This window comes from Chelonoidis abingdonii, chromosome 6 (assembly GCF_003597395.2).
Source record: "Chelonoidis abingdonii isolate Lonesome George chromosome 6, CheloAbing_2.0, whole genome shotgun sequence".
In the NCBI taxonomy this organism is placed as follows: Eukaryota; Metazoa; Chordata; order Testudines; family Testudinidae; genus Chelonoidis; species Chelonoidis abingdonii.
The window spans coordinates 131,298,342-131,316,110 of NC_133774.1; the positions used below are offsets into that span (position 1 = coordinate 131,298,342).

Sequence of the window (17,769 nt, forward strand, 5' to 3'; positions counted from 1 at the left end):
ATGGAAATTTGCAGAGAATAACTTGTGTTCAGTGTTGCTGAGCTCAGCAGACCAGTAAGTCTGCAAAACTAATGTGACAAAGTTCCTCCTCTACCTTGGTGGGTCCTGTGCTTATTGGTGGATTTACTCACCTCACAGATTCACCCTGTGGGTTGGGAAGCAGCCCAGAGACCTTCCCCTCTGGTAGAAGCCATAGTCCAGGTAAATTCCTCCAATTTGATTAGGAGTTGGGAGGTTTGGGGGGAACCCGGGCCTGCCCTCTACTCCAGGTTCCAGCCCAGGGCCTTGTGGACTGCAGCTGTCTAGAGTGCCTCCTCGTACAGTTATGCAACAGCTACAACTCCTTGGGCTACTTCCCCATGGTCTCCTCCCAACACCTTCTTTGGCCTCACCACTGGACCTGCCTCCTGATATCTGATAACGCTTGTACTTCTCAGTCCTCCAGCAGTCTGCCTACTCACTCTCAGCTTCTTGCATGCCTTTTGCTTCCAGTTCCTCACACACACTTCCTCTCCTCTGGCCTGACTGGAGTAACCCCTTTTATAGCATCAGAGGGGCCTTAATCAGAGTCAGGTGCTTAAGAGCCTCACCTGACTCTTAGCCCATTAATTGGAGTCAGGTGTTCTCATTAGCCTGGAGCAGCCCCTGCTCTGGTCACTCAGGGAAGAGAAAACTGCTTATCCAGTGGCCAGTATATCTCCCTTTTACTACTCTGCTGTTCCCAACTGGCCTGGGTCTATCACACTAACCAACAACATTATAGACTGTAATATTAAGAAAATGGTAGGATCCTAGAATTTCATTCATAGTAAAACTCTTAATCACTTGAATTTTTCCCTCCTGAGTCATGCTATTTGTACACAGACCTGGAGGTTGTCTTAAATTATTTCATCTCAGATAAAAAGTTTGAGTACACTTAACATCAAAGAATCCCACTGCTTCTGCCCAGATAACTATAGCTTTATTAAAGATGCAAACATAAAGAAAACAACATTGCAAGATACAGCAACTTCCTAGCCAAACATGCATTGTCAATTGTAGAACATTATTTCTGTTCTCAGAATAAAAAAATAAATGCAATAAAATAATTCAGTACCTAAATAGCAGCAAAGAGTCCTGTGGCACCTTATAGACTAACAGACGTATTGGAGCATGAGCTTTTGTGGGTGAATACCCACTTCAAAATACATAGTCTTCTGTACCTATATTGGAATCCTTGGTGAGGGCTGTACTTTTCTGCTTTGGCTAGCAGTCTGATATTTTTGGACCAGCAGAGACACAAACAATACTTCATCACTGTAAACACTTACTTCCGTGAAAACAAGAAGGCTTCTGCTTCCTTGGGCTGAAACTTTCTCACTTTGCAAATTTTTTTGGCAGCTGTCTGTGGGCTGATGTTTGAAAACTTCTGTGCCCCCTCAAATATTTATTTTTAGATTGTTCTTTTGAAAATCTTGCCATCCATGATTAATACACCTTTCCCTTATTCCTAAATTTTGTTCCCTCTTTTGAATGTATTAGACTTTTTTTTTTTTTTTTTTTTTTTTTTTTAAATTGAGTCATCCTTAACATTTGGTAAGGTTCCACAAAATCGGTTAAATTAGGAATCTTTCTTGTTGCTACTCAGAGCATAGTATGTGAATATTCCTGTCCCTAATTGAGGCCGAGAGCTTAGTAGGATTTTTTGTAAATGACATTGTTATGGGCTGTAAATTTTTTATCCTCACATGTTGTAAGTGCATAAACTTTTACTATGGGCTGTGTCTGTGTGGACTTAAATACAACTATTGCCTGGGCTTTCCCCTATGGGAAAATGATCTATTATGGGTTTTCTTGTGCCTTCATGTAAACAAATTAGCCCTAGCTAATGCCAGAGACAGGGTACAGGACTAGATGCCCTCTGGTATGGCAATTTGTTGTGATACTGAACTAGTGGTTAAGGAACCAGCAGGCTGGTTGACCTGAAAGCAACCCTTAGGCGGACATTTTAGAAGAGTATTGAAGTGATAAAGAGGGCCATTTCTTGTAGATAGATAACAGGGTCATGTTACATAGACTAGAGTCCTAGGTATGTAGGTCTGTATTGTTAGAGGATTAAACGTAGATAGTAATTGTATTTGTCTGTGTTTACCTATATCTTGTTAAAATTTTAACATGATCTAATTAGCTTGTAGGTGCTAAATTTCTGTTCCTGCCTATAATGTTGCATTGCTGTGCTCTATTGATTCAGAGATCAAAGGGGATATCATTTAAATGATACTTGTGGTGTAATGTTATTGCCTTAATTCACGGGTCGGCAGCCTACGGCACGCATGCCAAAAGTGGCACGCGAGCCGATTTTGCCTGGTACGCGGCTGCCAGCCGGGGTCCTGGCTGCCGGTCCCGCTCAGCCCACTGTCAGCTGAGGGAATGGAACCCGAGGCTGAGTGGGGCCAGCAGCCGAGACCCCAGACTGGCAGCAGGCATGCCCCCCGGTTCCCCCTCACCGCACTCGGGTTCTGCAGCTCCCGGGAGTGTGAGCCACCGGGGCGCGGGGCCCTGAGGGGCAGCAGCAGTGGCTCTCACTCCCGGGAGCTGCAGAGCCTGAGCATGGCGAGGAGGGAGTCGGGGGGCGCAGGTACTCTCCAGGGGAGTTCAGGGGGTGCGGAGGGGGAACCTGGTCTAGGGAGCAGCTCCTGGGCATGGCTGGTCCCTGGGCATGGCTGGCCCCTGGGGTCTATAAAGGCTCATTGGGATTTGCCGCTCAAGGAACCGATGTACGAGGGGTGGGGGGGCGGATCAAGGTGGAAGTTTCACCGAGAGCGCAAAATATCCTTGCACCGGCCCTGCCCCAGGGAGTGCGTGCACCTCAGGTTAAGAACCACTGCACTAAACTGATAAGATCTTCATTTTAATTTACTTTTAAATGAAGCTGCTTAAACTTTTTAAAAAACTTGTTTACTTTACATACAACAATCGTTTATAGACTTACAGAGAGAGACCTTCTAAAAACATTAACATGTATTACCAGCACGCGAAACCTTAAATTAGAGTGAATAAATGAAGACTCGGCACATCACGTCTGAAAGGTTGCTGACCCCTGCCTTATTTTCTCTTTGAAATGTGTGATTCTGCATAGTAAAATTACCTGTGAACTGTTTGAATGATTGATTAATTGCCCTGTTCTAATGAATGCAACTAGTTACCAGTGTATGCCTTGGAAACAAAGGTTAGCTTCAGAGCAACAGTGTACATTACTTATTCTTCATCCAAGGAAGGCCTGCTGTGATCATTTGCTGCCGAGAGGCTTATTCACTGAGCTTCAAGCTATAATGGAAGTTTCGGGCCTGATCCTTGCTGTCTCAGATCTGCTTAAACTTTGACTTGGAAAGTCTAAACCCGTAAGACTGAGGTCTCCAGTCTGCTCTGGCTTAACCCTGCAATTTTCATGGATGAATTTGAACAAACTCTGCACATGGACTGCCTATTGAACTATAACCTTTTAAATTGATTCCAAAATGATTTTTACAAATCAGCAGCCTCACCATCTCTGCTATGAAACTGACCTAAGGACTTTACTGATATCTGTATGTATAATGATCTTTAACCATAGAAACTCTTTTTTTTTTTTTTTTTTTTCTTTATTAATAAATCTTAGATTTAGTTAATAAGGATTTGGCAGTAAGTGTGTATTTGGGTAAGATCTGAAATATTCATTGACCTAATGGGTAATGGTCTCTTGGGGTTGGTAAATCTTTATATATGGTGAATAAGGTTTAACTCTCACTATATTAGACTTGTCTGTCTGGGGATATGGCTACATTTGAAACTTTAAAGCGCTGCCGCGACCGCACTTGCACTGCCGCAGCAGCGCTTTGAAGTGCGAGTGTGGTCGCAGCACCAGCGCTGGGAGAGAGCTCTCCCAGCACTGCACGTACTCCACATCCTCATCGGGTTTAGCTTGCAGCGCTGGGAGCTGTGCTCCCAGTTCTGCGGCACTGTTTACACTGGCGCTTTACAGCGCTGTATCTTGCAGAGCTCAGGGGGATGTTTTTTTCACACCCCTGAGCGAGAAAGTTGGAGCGCTGTAAAGTGCCAGTGTAGCCAAGGCCTGGGTGGGAGCCAAAGGCTGGATTGCTTAAAGAGAACTGTGTTTTGGCTTCTTGGTAACCAGGAGGACATTACAGAAGCTGTCTGGTTATCAGCTTGGTGAAACCTAATTATAGATTAAACCACCAGTTCTGCGAATTGTCTGTCCTATTCTTTGCAGTTTGCCCTGAATGAGCATTCTCAGTATAGCCCCTCCAGTGACCGCAGTCAGAGACAGAATACTGGACGCTGGTATGGCAATTCATGGGTTAATTCATTTATTAGGCATTGATGTTGTAAGCTTGATTCTCCTCTCCCCTCTTCTCCCCCCCCAACCTGGCCACTGTTAATTTTACCTCACTATTTTTTCACACAAGTATCTTAGCTTCTGCTGTTTACTTTACTTTATTTTTTTTTTTATCTAGGCTTTGATGACTGGTAGCATACCTGGCTTCATTGATGTTATCATGAACCTTAATTCTCCAGCACTCTTGGAAGACAACCTGATATGGCAGGCAAAAACAGCTGGGAAAAGAATAATCTTTTATGGTGATGACACTTGGGTTAAACTATTTCCAAAGCATTTTGTGGAATATGATGGAACTACATCATTTTTTGTGTCAGATTATACTGAGGTAAGACAGTTTTACAAAGTCAAATTATATACTGAGCGCACAATTTTTTCAAACCTTTCGTGAATACTTTCTTCTCAAAAACCATCGGCCATGTTTTGGAGTATGCAAGACATTGGCTACTAATTGAAAACTGGACTGATATATTCTATTTTTAACAAGTATTCGCAGTATGAAACTAGGGATTTTGGTGTTTCCATGAATTTGATGTGGAAGGTGCTTGGATACTATAATCATGGGGGGGCAATAGAAAACCCTTAGTATAGCTGCATGGTCATTTAAAAAAATACAAAACAGTTTTTCCAGGCCTGATTAACTTGAGAAGAGTAAGCATATGCCATTTCATTTGTCTATTAATGTGCAGGAGGTCTGTGAATAACTCTTCTTTAATATTCATGTGATTTACCCACAAAGCTTTGTAGTGGTGGGAGACTAGATCATTTTGTGGAATTTTAAACAAAGCTAGGCATGTTTTCAGTCCACTCACCTATCCCATAGAACAAACCAATATTAAAAAGTCTATTAGTATAGCTAGGATCTCTGATCATGCAGCTATCAAAAATACCCAGTTTTGTCTAGATTGGCATGTGTGCTAACATGGCTATGTAGTGGCATACGAGGGATGAAGGGTTCCTTCCACTTGTGCAGTCCTGCAGAGGCTACCCATGTTGCAGCTTTGGGTGCTTAAGCAAGCCCAGGGGCTCCCTCCTCTGAGCAACTGATTGCAGAAGGCCAGGGGTGTGGTAGCCAGCTGGCTGCGTGGGGGATGTGTACAGCTCCTACATGAAAGAGTGATTCAAACTATTCTTCCCTGCACACCCATTCCATTGCAATGCAGGAGCCCTGGGAGGAACTGTATTTCTTAAACAAAATGGCTCTTTGTGCTCCCATGGGGCAGTGCAGTGGCATGTTGGCCCACACGTAGGGTAACATGCAGATGTAAGCAGGCTATTGCACTGATTTGTTCCTTTTACATCAGCCTGTTTGTGCTAAACTCTCCATCTTGTTCTAAAGGATCAGATTATAGTGGCAGGGATTGAACGATTTCATGGTCGGAAGTCTGCGGCTAGTGGCAAAAGTGCAGTCTCAGCATTGAAAGTTGGGTTTCTCATGAATCACCAACAACAGAAATTAATGCAGTTGAACATTAGAAAACAGGGTCTCCTGCTGCACACCTGTCACCTCCCGTCACACATATTGCCCTCTCCTGGCCAGTTGTGTCTTTGCACCTTAAAAATCATGTAAGTCTAATTACTGTGTTCTGTTCCCTCACTTCATTTCTGCCATGAATTTAGTGGCTTAAAGGACTACCAAAGTTAGAACCAGTGCTATGTGCCATGCCAAATTTGTGATCCCATAGTTCAGATATTATTAGAAAGCATTGATTTTGTATAGCTCCTGTGGCTTGTGCGATTATTTTAGCAAAAAGGGAGGAGGGAAATAATCAAGTTTTGAAGTCACTTCTTTCTGTGTGTTGAATGTTACACTGGAAAAATGTCCACAATTTCAGTTAATATTTGGAAGTTGTAATTCTTCCAGTAAACCATGAGACCGTTAGGTGGCTGCTGCCGTAAGTATTTTCTATTTCTGTGTTTGCAAGGCTAACTCTCTTCTTCTTTGGTAGGTCTGCAGGAGTTAGTGGAAATGGTTTTTTTCACCTTTTAACTACATCCGTTGCTCCTCTAGAAACGTTGACATGATCTGAAGCTTTCAGTGTGTATTATTCCATTGTTACAAGGCCTTGATTGCTCAGTAGACAAGTTAGTATTGAACTGAATGTTTACAAAGCTTTTCTTTTGAAATGAGAAGAACTTAGAATGAATGTAAAACTCAAAATGGGCTGTCAAACTCAGTAGAAAGCTTAAAAACTTTAAACTGTATCAAGAGTGAATGGGAAGGGAGGGGCTGGGCTCCTCCAGTGAAAACCAGTAGAAGCACAAAAGAGTTAAGATTGGAGACAGTACTCCCTTCTGACCAGTAGGGAAGGAGGCAGAGGTGAAACACAGACGAGTAAGGGAGGAAAATTAGTCAAAAGGTTAAACTGTTGGTTTTTTTAAGAAAAGGAATGCCCTTCAGTGGCTTGACAGCTCTGTTTTCTTTGATTTTTGTATATATACATTCTTATCTGTTTGGGGGTCTCTTCAGCTGAAAGGGGTGAAGTGGGGGCCAAGACTTTTAAAACTGGGTACCTACAGTTAAGATTCTGGGCTTCAAGCTGATTTACACAGCACCCTGCAGTTCTCACTTAACTTCTATGAAGCTTGAATGTGTGGTGCCAAATGAAGCAACTTAATTTTCCTTTACTTGTAGTAAAATAGGAAGATGTGATTTTTCTAAAATGTTTTACTTTCATCTACAAGGTTGATGATAATGTTACCAGGCATTTGGATAGTGTCTTAAAAAGAGAAGACTGGGATATACTAATACTTCACTACCTAGGATTGGACCATATTGGTCATCTGACTGGACCAAACAGCCCTTTGGTGGGACCAAAGCTTTATGAAATGGATAACATCCTCAAGAAGATTCATACTTCACTCCTCTCAAAGGTGAAACACTTACTCTGGACACAAATCTAATAGTGATAGACTAACACTGCTGTAATATTCCTGGAAGACTAAGGTGATAGTTATTTCAGTATACTTCAAATTGGCGTCTTACTCACCAGGAAGTATGTAGCAATAGTTCCTGTTTTTAAAGATTTTACTTTCACAACAGATATTCTTGAGTACACTGGCCAAGACTTGAAAAGCAGGTGCCTAAAGTTAGGTGCCTAAAGGCATATTTAGGTTCCTAAATATAACCTGCTTTTCAAAAGTGGTGGTGAGCATGCAGGAGCTGCTACAGAAGTCATAGGAAGAAAAGACTGTCAAAACTCTGCAGGACCAGGTCCTCTTTTAAAATGTTCAAGCTATTACAATACTATACAAGCACAATCAATCTAATGTGACAAGGGGTATCAACCTAAATAACTTTAATTTGGGTGCAGTGTATTTCCATTCTGCAGTGCTAGCAATTGTGCGTATGTTTCAAATCAGTGTTAACACACAAGAACGCTCAGTTAAAGTTCAGCTATAACTAACACACAGTTTCAAAAATGAGGAAATGAAGTTAAAGCATCCAACAGAACTCCACTGAAAGCTGCTTCTTTGCTACTAGAACCATCATGTGCTAGGACTCCTGGGGTGGTTCTGCACCAGAAAAGATTCAGGAAATGTTTTTTGACAAATAGATTCCTTACTAGGCATCTTAGTACAGAATTTTGAGTAATAATTCATTTAATCCACAATACAGAAACGTGTTTCCTGCCCTCTTCAGAAGCAGTGAAAAGGCTTGGGCGAGTCAGGGGTAATGGAGGAGCTGAGGGAGGGGAAAGTAATTGCTTGGGAAGGAGCCTGGGAGTGAACTTGGAGGGTTGTTGGATGTGGGTGGGAGAAGTATGGAACAGTTTGGGGTTTTGGGGGGGTGGGGGAGGGATTGTTCTAGAGTTGGGGAGCCTCCCCCATGCAGACCCTGGCTGACTCCTATCCGCTCCCATTCAGTCAGGCACATTTGTCCCTATGCCCATGTGTCCCTGCATCTCCGCTCCGCATTCAGCCAGGCATAAGTGCCCCTGTCCCCTTGTGGTCCTGCATCCTCTCACCCATTCAGCTGCTCTGGCCTGTGAGTCAGCTGCCCTCTCTTCTGGTGTTGCATCGGCCCCAGTGGGCAAAAGGTGTAAGTACAGCATGATCCCTCTTTCAGCTTCCCTTTGTCTTCCCATCAGAACCAATTACTCTGCAGAGGGAGGGGGAAATCTGTGGGAAACATTAATTCTGGGCTTGTGTAGTGGTGCAGAATTCCCCCAGTAGTATGTTACTGTAGACATACTGCAACCTTAACTCTGTCCCAGCACGAATGCCAGTTTCCCAGCACTTCAACACCAGCACCACCGCAAATAGTTCTGTCTTCATCACCTCTATCCTTTCTGCGCAGTTCTGGGGAATCACACTCCTTACTATATGGCGTGGGAGGGGAAAGTGGGTGCTGGAAAGCTGTAACCCTTACTGGGGTAGAGTTATGGTGGTGTATTCTTTGTGGTGAAGTTTGTTTCTAGGTGGAGGAAGCGAGAGTATATACGGTTGAATGACTTGACTTAATTTCCTTGCTCTAATGCTTTTGTCGATATGATGTGTAATGAAATTTGAACTGACAGTTTATGTATTTTCCAGTCTTAAGATTGAGAGGATCCCTAGGCAAAACAGTGTCTACTTTCATGGAGCCCAGGATTTTTGTGGAAGTGCCTGGCAAAAAAGTCAAAATCCTCAAAGCTATCTAGTTGGCTCAGGAGCTCCACTAAAATGCTTTGAAGATTTTCCTCTGTAACACAGCACAAATGCTCATGGACTAGAAAAACAATTCCCCTCCACTCTATAAGGCCCCTGTTTTAGGCAGAGGGCACAGCTGGAAGCATGTTACAAAAGCCAATATTATACTGCAATCCTAATGTTCAAAAGTGCAGCTGAATTTTTCCTGAAAATGAAATTTATGTGTTCTACTTAGGTGTTTTTTGTTGTTGTTGTTTTTTTTGGTTAACTCTGAGGCTAGTAGTTTCGGAAAGGCTCTTCTCCACAGCAGCGCCTCCATTCGCGAAGAACAGGACTAATTCCTGAGCTAGCTTGTTACTCTGAAAGATCCTAGTATTTGTTAGAGTAGCTATTGTTTTGTCTCGGATCCTGTTCTCTTTTGAAACCATTCATTTGGCTCAAGAGCTCCACACTTGATTTGCAAAAAGGAATATTTGTGACACCTTAGAGACTAACAAATTTATGCTCTTTTTTTTTTTTTTTTTTTTTTTTGAAAAAAGAGAAAAACTTTAAGAATTGGGGTTTTTCCTCTGCTATCCTTGCTTTAAAACTTCAAAATTAAGGAGAAGAGTGGAAGCAGTGTCAAAATCCGGCATTCTGGCAATGTACCTGTACTGCAGTCAACAGTTGCTGAGTGCATCTCTGCTAATCTGCTCTGGAAGCAGAGCCATTTTAAAAACAAATTATTGGAGGAAATATTTTTATTAAAATGGTAAAAAATAATAAAATTCTTCTGAAGCATGTGCATTTTTACTGAAGCCTTTTTTTTTCTGCGAGTTGCAGGAAGAAGAATCTTCTTTGCCCAACTTACTTATTGTGTGTGGTGATCATGGGATGTCCGAAACAGGCAGTCATGGAGGTTCCTCAGAGGAAGAAGTTCACACACCTCTGCTATTTATCAGCTCTGCTTTTGAAAAGAGAAATGGTAAGTGTCACAGATCCTAGCGAGTGTCCCTTTCTGGCCACCCACTAGGACTGCTGTGAGTAGGGTCATCATATGTCTGGGTTTTCCCAGACATGACCTACCTCTTCTTTTGGTCCTCTGATCTCTGTCCAGGAGGGTTTTTGAAATGTGAACAAGTGTCTGTGATTTCTCCTTGCTCATCCTTTTTCCAACATTGATTCTGGTAGAACTGCAATTCCTGATGTGGCCTAATAGCAGCGTGCATGTTTACTGGTTTGCCACCCTTACTTCAGTGCTGCCACCAGCAGCAGCACGATCTTCAGAGCTGGGCAACTGGAGAATGGCAGCTGTTGGCTGAGTGCTCAGTTTCCCCAGTCCCAGTTCATCCTCTGAGTCCCTTTATAGACTACTGCTGGGGTCGTCTGCTTCTTTTGTTGTGTAATTTTCCACAGCTCTCAAACTCCCTTCCCTTTCAACAAGGGGAATAAGTGTCTTCCATCTAGAACAAACCCATTGTCCCAAGATGCTTTATTCTGAATAGACAATTGTTGAGTGCAGATCACTTACCATCACTTACCATTACATGGTAACTTCATGATACAATTTCATAAAATATCCACACTTCAGAAGTGGTACAGACAGAACCCCCACTTTGTCACAGTAAGGATGGAAGAATTTCAGTCTCTTTTATTAAAAAAAAAACAACCTATTCAGAACTGTACAATTGTAGGTGATTTTTAAACAGTTTTTTAGAATATGCTCTCCTCTCTAGTTTAGTTTATATGGCTCTAAACTTTCAGGTTCAAAGCTTTGTTATACATTGGTGTAGATCAGGGTTCGGCAACCTTTCAGAAGTGGTGTGCAGAATCTTCATTTATTCACTCTAATTTAAGGTTTCACGTGCCAGTAATACATTTTAACCTTTTTAGAAGGTCTCTTTCTATGTATTTAACTAAACTATTGTTGTATGTAAAGTAAATAAGGCTCTTAAAATGTTTAAGAAGCTTCATTTAAAATTAAATTAAGATGCAGAGCGCCCTGGACCGGTGGCCAGGACCCGGGCAGTGTGAGTGCCACTGAAAATCAGCTTGCGTGCCGCAGGTTGCCTACCCCTGGTGTAGATGGTTACGGTTCATAAGACACTTTCTCTTTACAGATAGTTTAACAAGGCTTTGCATTAGTAGAGAAATAAACTGTAACACATTGGCCTTGTGTGTCTACTATCCTTGGTGTGCACTGACGTCCTGCTAAAACATGACCTCTGTGTTTTAGCCTCTTAAGAAACAATCTGTTTTCCATGTGGCCATCACTTTAGGACTGGCTAACTTCCTAAAGGCTTTAGGAGTCTATTAAAGGGGTCATTTCTGAAGAGGTAGGCTGATTATTGGCCACTGAGAGACAAGATTGGAACTGAATTGCTGCTTGAAGTGAGTTCTGCCTAACCTTGCCTTTCCCTGAGAAGAACTTCTTCCTGCCCTTCTCTTGTTCCCCAGATTGGGAGGGGTGGGGGAAGAGTAAATGTCCGTTCCTGGTGCTGAGTGGGAGGACTAAAGACTGGAGTGATGGTGTTAGGGAGAGAAGTGGGGCTCTGTCAGTATTTCAACCTCTTGCCCCTCTACAGCAAATGTGGATGCCTGGCTCCAATCCCGGAATGCAGAAGGCTGAGCATGAGTGTAGTCATTCTGTTGGTCAAGTTTCTAATTGTATGGCACTAAAGGTTTTTCTGATTGACACCACATTCCATTGTGAAAAGTGCATTAGTCCATAGTAAGAGGAAAAGGGAGGGAATGTCACAGTGGCTTGTTTGTGTTTATAAAGATATTTATTCCACGCTTTGCATAACTTTTAATTATGTTCAAACACTTTGTCCAAATAATCAGTTAAATTAAGTTATAGTGAGATAAATTTGCTCCATCCCCTGCTCCCTGGCCTCCCGCCACCCATTTGCTATGACATCTGATTTTCTTGCTTTTAAATCTTGCCCTCAGATACTTGGCTTAGTCCTCTTGCTGGAGGTTACTTCAGCACAGCTGATGCACTTCCATCTGCAGAGCTGGTGTCCAGCTGATGCACTCAACACTGTGTCAACAAAGGCAGTTGGGTTGCTTTCAGATATTGAAAAAACCAAATCAAGAGCTGATTGTTGCTCCCAGTTAAATTTTATCAATGTCAACTGCATGACACCTTGAAGAGTCTTCTAAAGTTATGGCATTTTGTCCCTTGATATTTGTGTTACTAATAGTGAGCCTTGCAACTCATATGTAGCTTTCCCTTGCTATCCATTCTCTCTCTAGTTGGAATTTTAGTCACTCTTTCTAAATGGTCTTGCTCTTGCAAATGAGCAAATAATTCAGGCTATGTTTAATTTGGTAGATCTTGTTTATGCAAATTGGGTAATCCTACTGGCAGTTATATTTGAATTCGTGCGCTGGTCAAGTATTACTTGTGTAACCTATTAAGGAGATGCAAATCCCAATTGCTACTAAATAAATTTGGTATAATCTACATATCAACCAGTTGTTACCAATCAAGTATACCAGTGGGTAACTTTTTATCTTTAATAGCAGCAGAGAGTCCTGTGGCATCTTACAGGCTAACAGACGTATTGGAGCATGAGCTTTCGTGGGTGAATACCCACTTAGTCGGATGCATTTTTGTCTTTAATGACATTCTGAAAGTTGCTGAGACTAGCATGCAAGGATTACATGCAAAGAAGACTTAAGGATTGTAGGTGGCATTTTGAATGAGCATGGGAATAAATAGGAACCGTCTGTGACATTCTGCTTAGGATTCCCAGAACTGTAAGCCACTGTTATCCTCTGTCTCAGCAAATGAGAGATTTGTTGCTGATAAACTATGCATTAGGCCCCTGACCAGCAGCTTGTCTGCCTTGCCAGCAAACGCCTCAAGGCTCTGCCAGTTTAAATCTTGCCTTACAGGTAACAATCTGTGAACATGAGTTCCCCAGAGATGTCTCCCAGCAGTGTCCGTTCTCTCTCGCTGGACACTCACAGAAATTGTTTCCTGCCCCCAGACACATCAGTCTGTTAGATTTGCTGAAGGCTCTCACTTAGTTCAGTATAACAGCACTGAGATGGTTTATATTAAAACTAAGAAAAAGTTTATTAATGAGGAATAGAGGCCATGTCTACACTTCCACTTATGTTGGCAAAGCCTATGTCGCTCAGGGGTGTGAGAAAAGCACCCCTTGAGTGACACACATTTTGCACAGCATTATGTTGTTTGGAGACGCCCTCCTACTTACCTAGCTACCACCGCTCATTTAGGTGGTTTTATTATGTTGACGGGAGAGCTCTCTCCTGTTGGCATAGTGCAGCTACATGAGTGGCCCTACAGTGGCACAACTGTATCAGTTTAGCTGTGCTGCTGTAAACTTGCTAGTGTAGACATAACCAGAGATTTCAGTGATTCTAAGCAAGAATAAAAGACAGTTATGGTTACAAACAAAACATGTTTTCAGTCACTAAAACATAATTTTAGCAAGTTACAATCTTTTCATAACCGGTTTCTCGCTTAGATCAAGTTACCAGCAGCTCCTGCCTTTCAGGCCAAGAGAATCCCATGTTCATATACTCGGAGGATTCTGTTCCCTGTATGGTCTAAGTCATAGCTAACTCCAGTGGCTTTTTGCTTCCTTGTATTTTCCAAAGTTCATTGTCTTTGCCTTAAGAGTCAGGGTGATCTGCTGGGAAGCAGGATTCAGACTCTGGAGTCCCAAGTGTGCTAACTAAGCTGATTTCACATCCTCATCATAATTTGCTCTTCTTCTGGGTTTGATTACTTTGTTTACCTTCTGTGTAATTGTTCTCTGTCTGTAAACCCTCTGGTCAAAATCCCTCTGTCTAGGGCAGGCTGGGTTTATGGACTGCTTTCCAAACACGTTTGAAGAACCTGTTTCAAGTGCATGCCTATAACTCTTTGTATGCAACCCACAGTGATTTCCAGGACCAGCGTTTCACTGGTTTACATATGATACCTTACACGGCACCCTTTAGATCAGGAGTGGGAAAACTTTTTGGCTTGAGGGCCACGTCAGAATTCTGAAATTGTATGGAGCACTGGGTAGGGAAGGCTGTGCCTCCCCAAACAGCCTGGCCCCCGCCCACTCCCATTTCCCCCCCCATCAGAACCCCCGACCCATCCTGCTCCCCCTGCTCCTTGTCCCTTGACCGCCACTCTGGGACCCCACCCCCTATTTAACCCCTCCCCTGCTCCCTTTCCCCTGACTGCCGTGACCCCTATCCATACCCCTGCCCCCAGGGACTCCCATTCCTATCCAACCCCCACTGTTCCCCATCCCCTGACCGTCCCCCCCGAACCTCCGCCCCATCCAACTGCTCCCTGTCCCCTGACTGCCCTCCAGGACCTTCTACCCCTTATCCAATCCCTCTGCTCCCTGCCCCCTTAGCATGCTGCTCAGAGCAGCAGGACTGGCAGCCACGCCTCCCAACCGGAGTTAGCCACCCCACTGTGCTGCCCTGCAGGAGCTCGTAGCCCCGCCACCCAGAGGGCTGGCGGCACAGCGAGCTGAGGCTGCGGGGGAGGGGGACCCTCCCTGGCCGGGAGCTCAAAGGCCGGGCAGGACAGTCACATCAGCCGTAGTTTGCCCACCTCTGCTTTAGATACATATTTAGATACATATTATGGCAACAGTGTGTTGGGAACACTGAGTGTGTCAAGCCTGACAGAAGTTGCAGTATGGTGGACCCTCTGCCAGTTGAATTGAGGGACTCTTAGGGTCACGCCATCAAAGCAGGACTGAAAATGAGAAGAGAACTTCTAATGCTCTTACAAGGCACTATAAGAGTAATAGATACTGTAGTGATCTTTTCTCGGGAAGTGAATTTATTTATAGCAGGACCCAAGACTACTCAAGCTTGCAGATCCACCTTCCAAATCAGAATCATTTTGTAATATAAGTATTCTCCTTCTTATTCTAGGCCCTTTAAAACAGTCAGAACTCGTGCAACAGACGGACTTAGCTGCTACATTGGCAATAGGTCTTGGCCTGCCAATTTCAAGAAACAGTGTTGGGAATATTATACTCTCCATTATAGAAGGGAAGACAATGAGAGAACAACTGAGGTTCTTGCATTTAAATGGGTTCCAGCTTAGTAGACTGCTTCAGGAGAACATGCCAACATATGAAAAAGGTAAGTCAATTGAAGTTATTTTTCTGGTATCCAGCAGTGTCCTGTTTCTCTGTCAACAGGAGACACTTAAACTTCAATTTGAGGTTTTTAGGAACACGAACACAACTCACCAGTACAAACTGATGGGTCAGTCGAGGTGAGTTCTGAGAACGAACGGTACATGATAAATTAAGCATATTAGTGTTTGTTATGGCATGCCATTTTAAATTAAGGTTCATAGATACGGGGTCAAGCTGCTAACCAAAGGGACATGATCGCATAAAGTAGGCATCTCAAGTAAAGTCAGATGTGACTGAAGTTTGATATGTAAATCCATGAATGAGGCACTCTGTGCAGGGGCTACTGACTTCTATGTAATTAAAGAAATAATACCAAACTTCACTACTTTAGTGTTATGATAGCACATATTTCTCAAAGAAATTAGTAGCTGAGAATATATATAAAAACCTCATTCATCACCGTCAAAGCCAGCACAGAAATCTGTTGCTAGCTACCAGCACCTAAGGTATTTAAGAAGAGACTGACTATCCTTCTAGCAGAGGGGAGAAAACTGAAGCTGTCAAGGAAATTTAGATTCCTCCCCACTCCCCCAAACAAAATCCTCAGCGTAACACAGGCAAAGGGAGCATTCGTGTAAGAGACATTATAATTCTTGTTCAAGGTGCCTCCTTTTGTTCTACCTTCTGCAGTCGATCTTAACTTGTGACCAGCTGACATTTCTTATGTGTATATACTTGTTCATGGACAAAAAGGTATCAGTGCCCAGTACAGAGAGACAGACCCATGCATAACTTGCTAGCGATTGGAAAGGATTCAAACACAGCAGTTCAAAATCTTGAACTTTTTGAATCTACTGCAGAGAATTGCTGACTTGGGGTCAAAACAGGCATGACTCTGGCCATAATTATACCATCATGGTAAAGATTTGCAAAGAACAAAAACCTCTTGGTATCAATGATCATCTGTAACCAGTTATCCCCACTGAACAGCTGGTGCTATGCAATCTCCTGAATGGAATTTCTCAATGTGTTTGCAGAAATTCTTCCAGAGGCAATGCAAAATTAAGTGTCATTCGTGGATCACATCCAAATGGGTCTTTGTGGGCAGGCAAGTACAAATGTGCTGAAAGCCAGTCGAGTTTTCACTCTTAGCCAATCATGCACACTCACTATGGAAACAATCCTGAAGGGAGGAGAGCGTACCTAGAGGGTGAATTCCCCAAATCTAAGTACTTATCCCTTCAGCTTACTTGGACAGCTCTGTCAGTTGCATGTTTGGAAAAAGAAAGGATAGACATGGCCATGTGGGGTCAGACCAGTGGTTCATAGTCCGGTATCCTGTCTGACAGTGGCAAGTAAAGGTGCAAGAGACCCTCTAGTGAGCAGTTATGGCATAACATTCCCTTTGGGCAAGTTCCCTCCTACCTCCTGTTAGAGGCTGGCTTCTGAGCTGAAGCACAAGTATCTCTTCCTCCCAAACCTGGGAGTAACCAGAGGTCAAAGCTTCTCTGTGGCAATGGATATTATGCTCCAGGCAGAGAAAGATGTAATGTGTTTCAGGACCATTCATACAAAGGATATAGAAAAGAATTCAGGTCTTCCTCCTACTTGGATATAGAAAAGAATTAAGGTCTTCCTCCTACTTCTCCACTGGTCCAGAAGACTTTTTATAGCAGGCACCCCATTTCATTAGGACCTTGACCACCTACAATTAACAGCCTGTATCTTTGTACAGTGCTGTTTGTTGTACAGCAATGAGGCCTACAACTAAGCACCAGAACAAAGTGGGTAGCTGCCCTTGCTGCTATTCGAGCTTGAGAAACCTTCATGCTCAAGGTAAATTCTTCTTTCCGTAATTCCTGGAAAATAGTTATCCCATTTTGTTTCAATCCTTAGCACGCCTTTAGAAGCGAGTGGCATAAATGGACACTCCAAGAGCAATAAAAAATCTCAAGCATATGAAGTGAACACAGCAATTGTTCCTTGTTCATCTCATTCCAACCAAAATGCCAGGACATAAGGCCTCAAAGTTGCACCAGGCAAGATGTTAAAATCTTGCACCATTTACATGCTAAGTATCTGGGTTACCAGTCATGGAGGTTTTCTAGATACTTGACTGTGTGGGAGACAAGCCTAAAGCTCATCAGAGGAAGTCTTGCAATTTAGGCTTCCATTCCTCTATACAAGCATCCTGTGGTAGAAAAAGATGTGACTGTGTTGGATCTCACATACTTTTTTTAAATTACAAGGATTTGCTTTTTAGGGGTAACTTCTATTTCTGCTGATAATTTTACCATAATAACAAAATCTGCTTTATCCTTTATCCCCATGTCTGTGAATCACTGCTCACTACTTCCCACTTGTGATGAATGAGAAGAGAAGCTGTGCAGCAGGATGAGAAATTTCTTGTCTGCTAATTTTCTTTCTCTTAGCAGATTCTCTTCTCATACAGCCCGCTATGATAGTTTGGTAAATGACTGGAGTACAAAATAATTTTTTTTCTCTAAAGAGAGACTTGAAGGCAATTATATTTTTAGGTTAGTTAATGTAATTTCAGGTTGTCTGAATGCTAATAGGTTGCTGGAGGGCTTCTACAGGTTTAAAAAAATTCTTCTAGTGGCCTGAGTTGAACAGCAGGGCTTAGAT

General features: G+C 42.9%; 1 protein-coding gene across 10 annotated transcripts in view; it reads left to right on the forward strand.

Moving 5' to 3' along the window:
* Positions 1-17,769, forward strand: part of PIGG (phosphatidylinositol glycan anchor biosynthesis class G (EMM blood group)) — a 136,461-nt gene that overhangs the window by 15,068 nt on the left and 103,624 nt on the right. For 9 of the 10 annotated variants that reach the window (XR_012656175.1, XR_012656174.1, XM_075067410.1 and 6 more), the window contains exons 3-6: positions 4,494-4,703; positions 7,061-7,249; positions 9,830-9,971; positions 14,912-15,124. Coding sequence is in view for 8 of the 10 variants with exons in the window: in XM_075067410.1 (XP_074923511.1) it covers positions 4,494-4,703; positions 7,061-7,249; positions 9,830-9,971; positions 14,912-15,124 (754 nt within the window). In the remaining 2 variants the exon portion in view is untranslated. Of the gene's footprint in view, positions 1-4,493; positions 4,704-6,238; positions 6,461-7,060; positions 7,250-9,829; positions 9,972-14,911; positions 15,125-17,769 lie in introns of those variants that run through there. The other variant, XM_075067414.1, reaches the window with a different exon arrangement.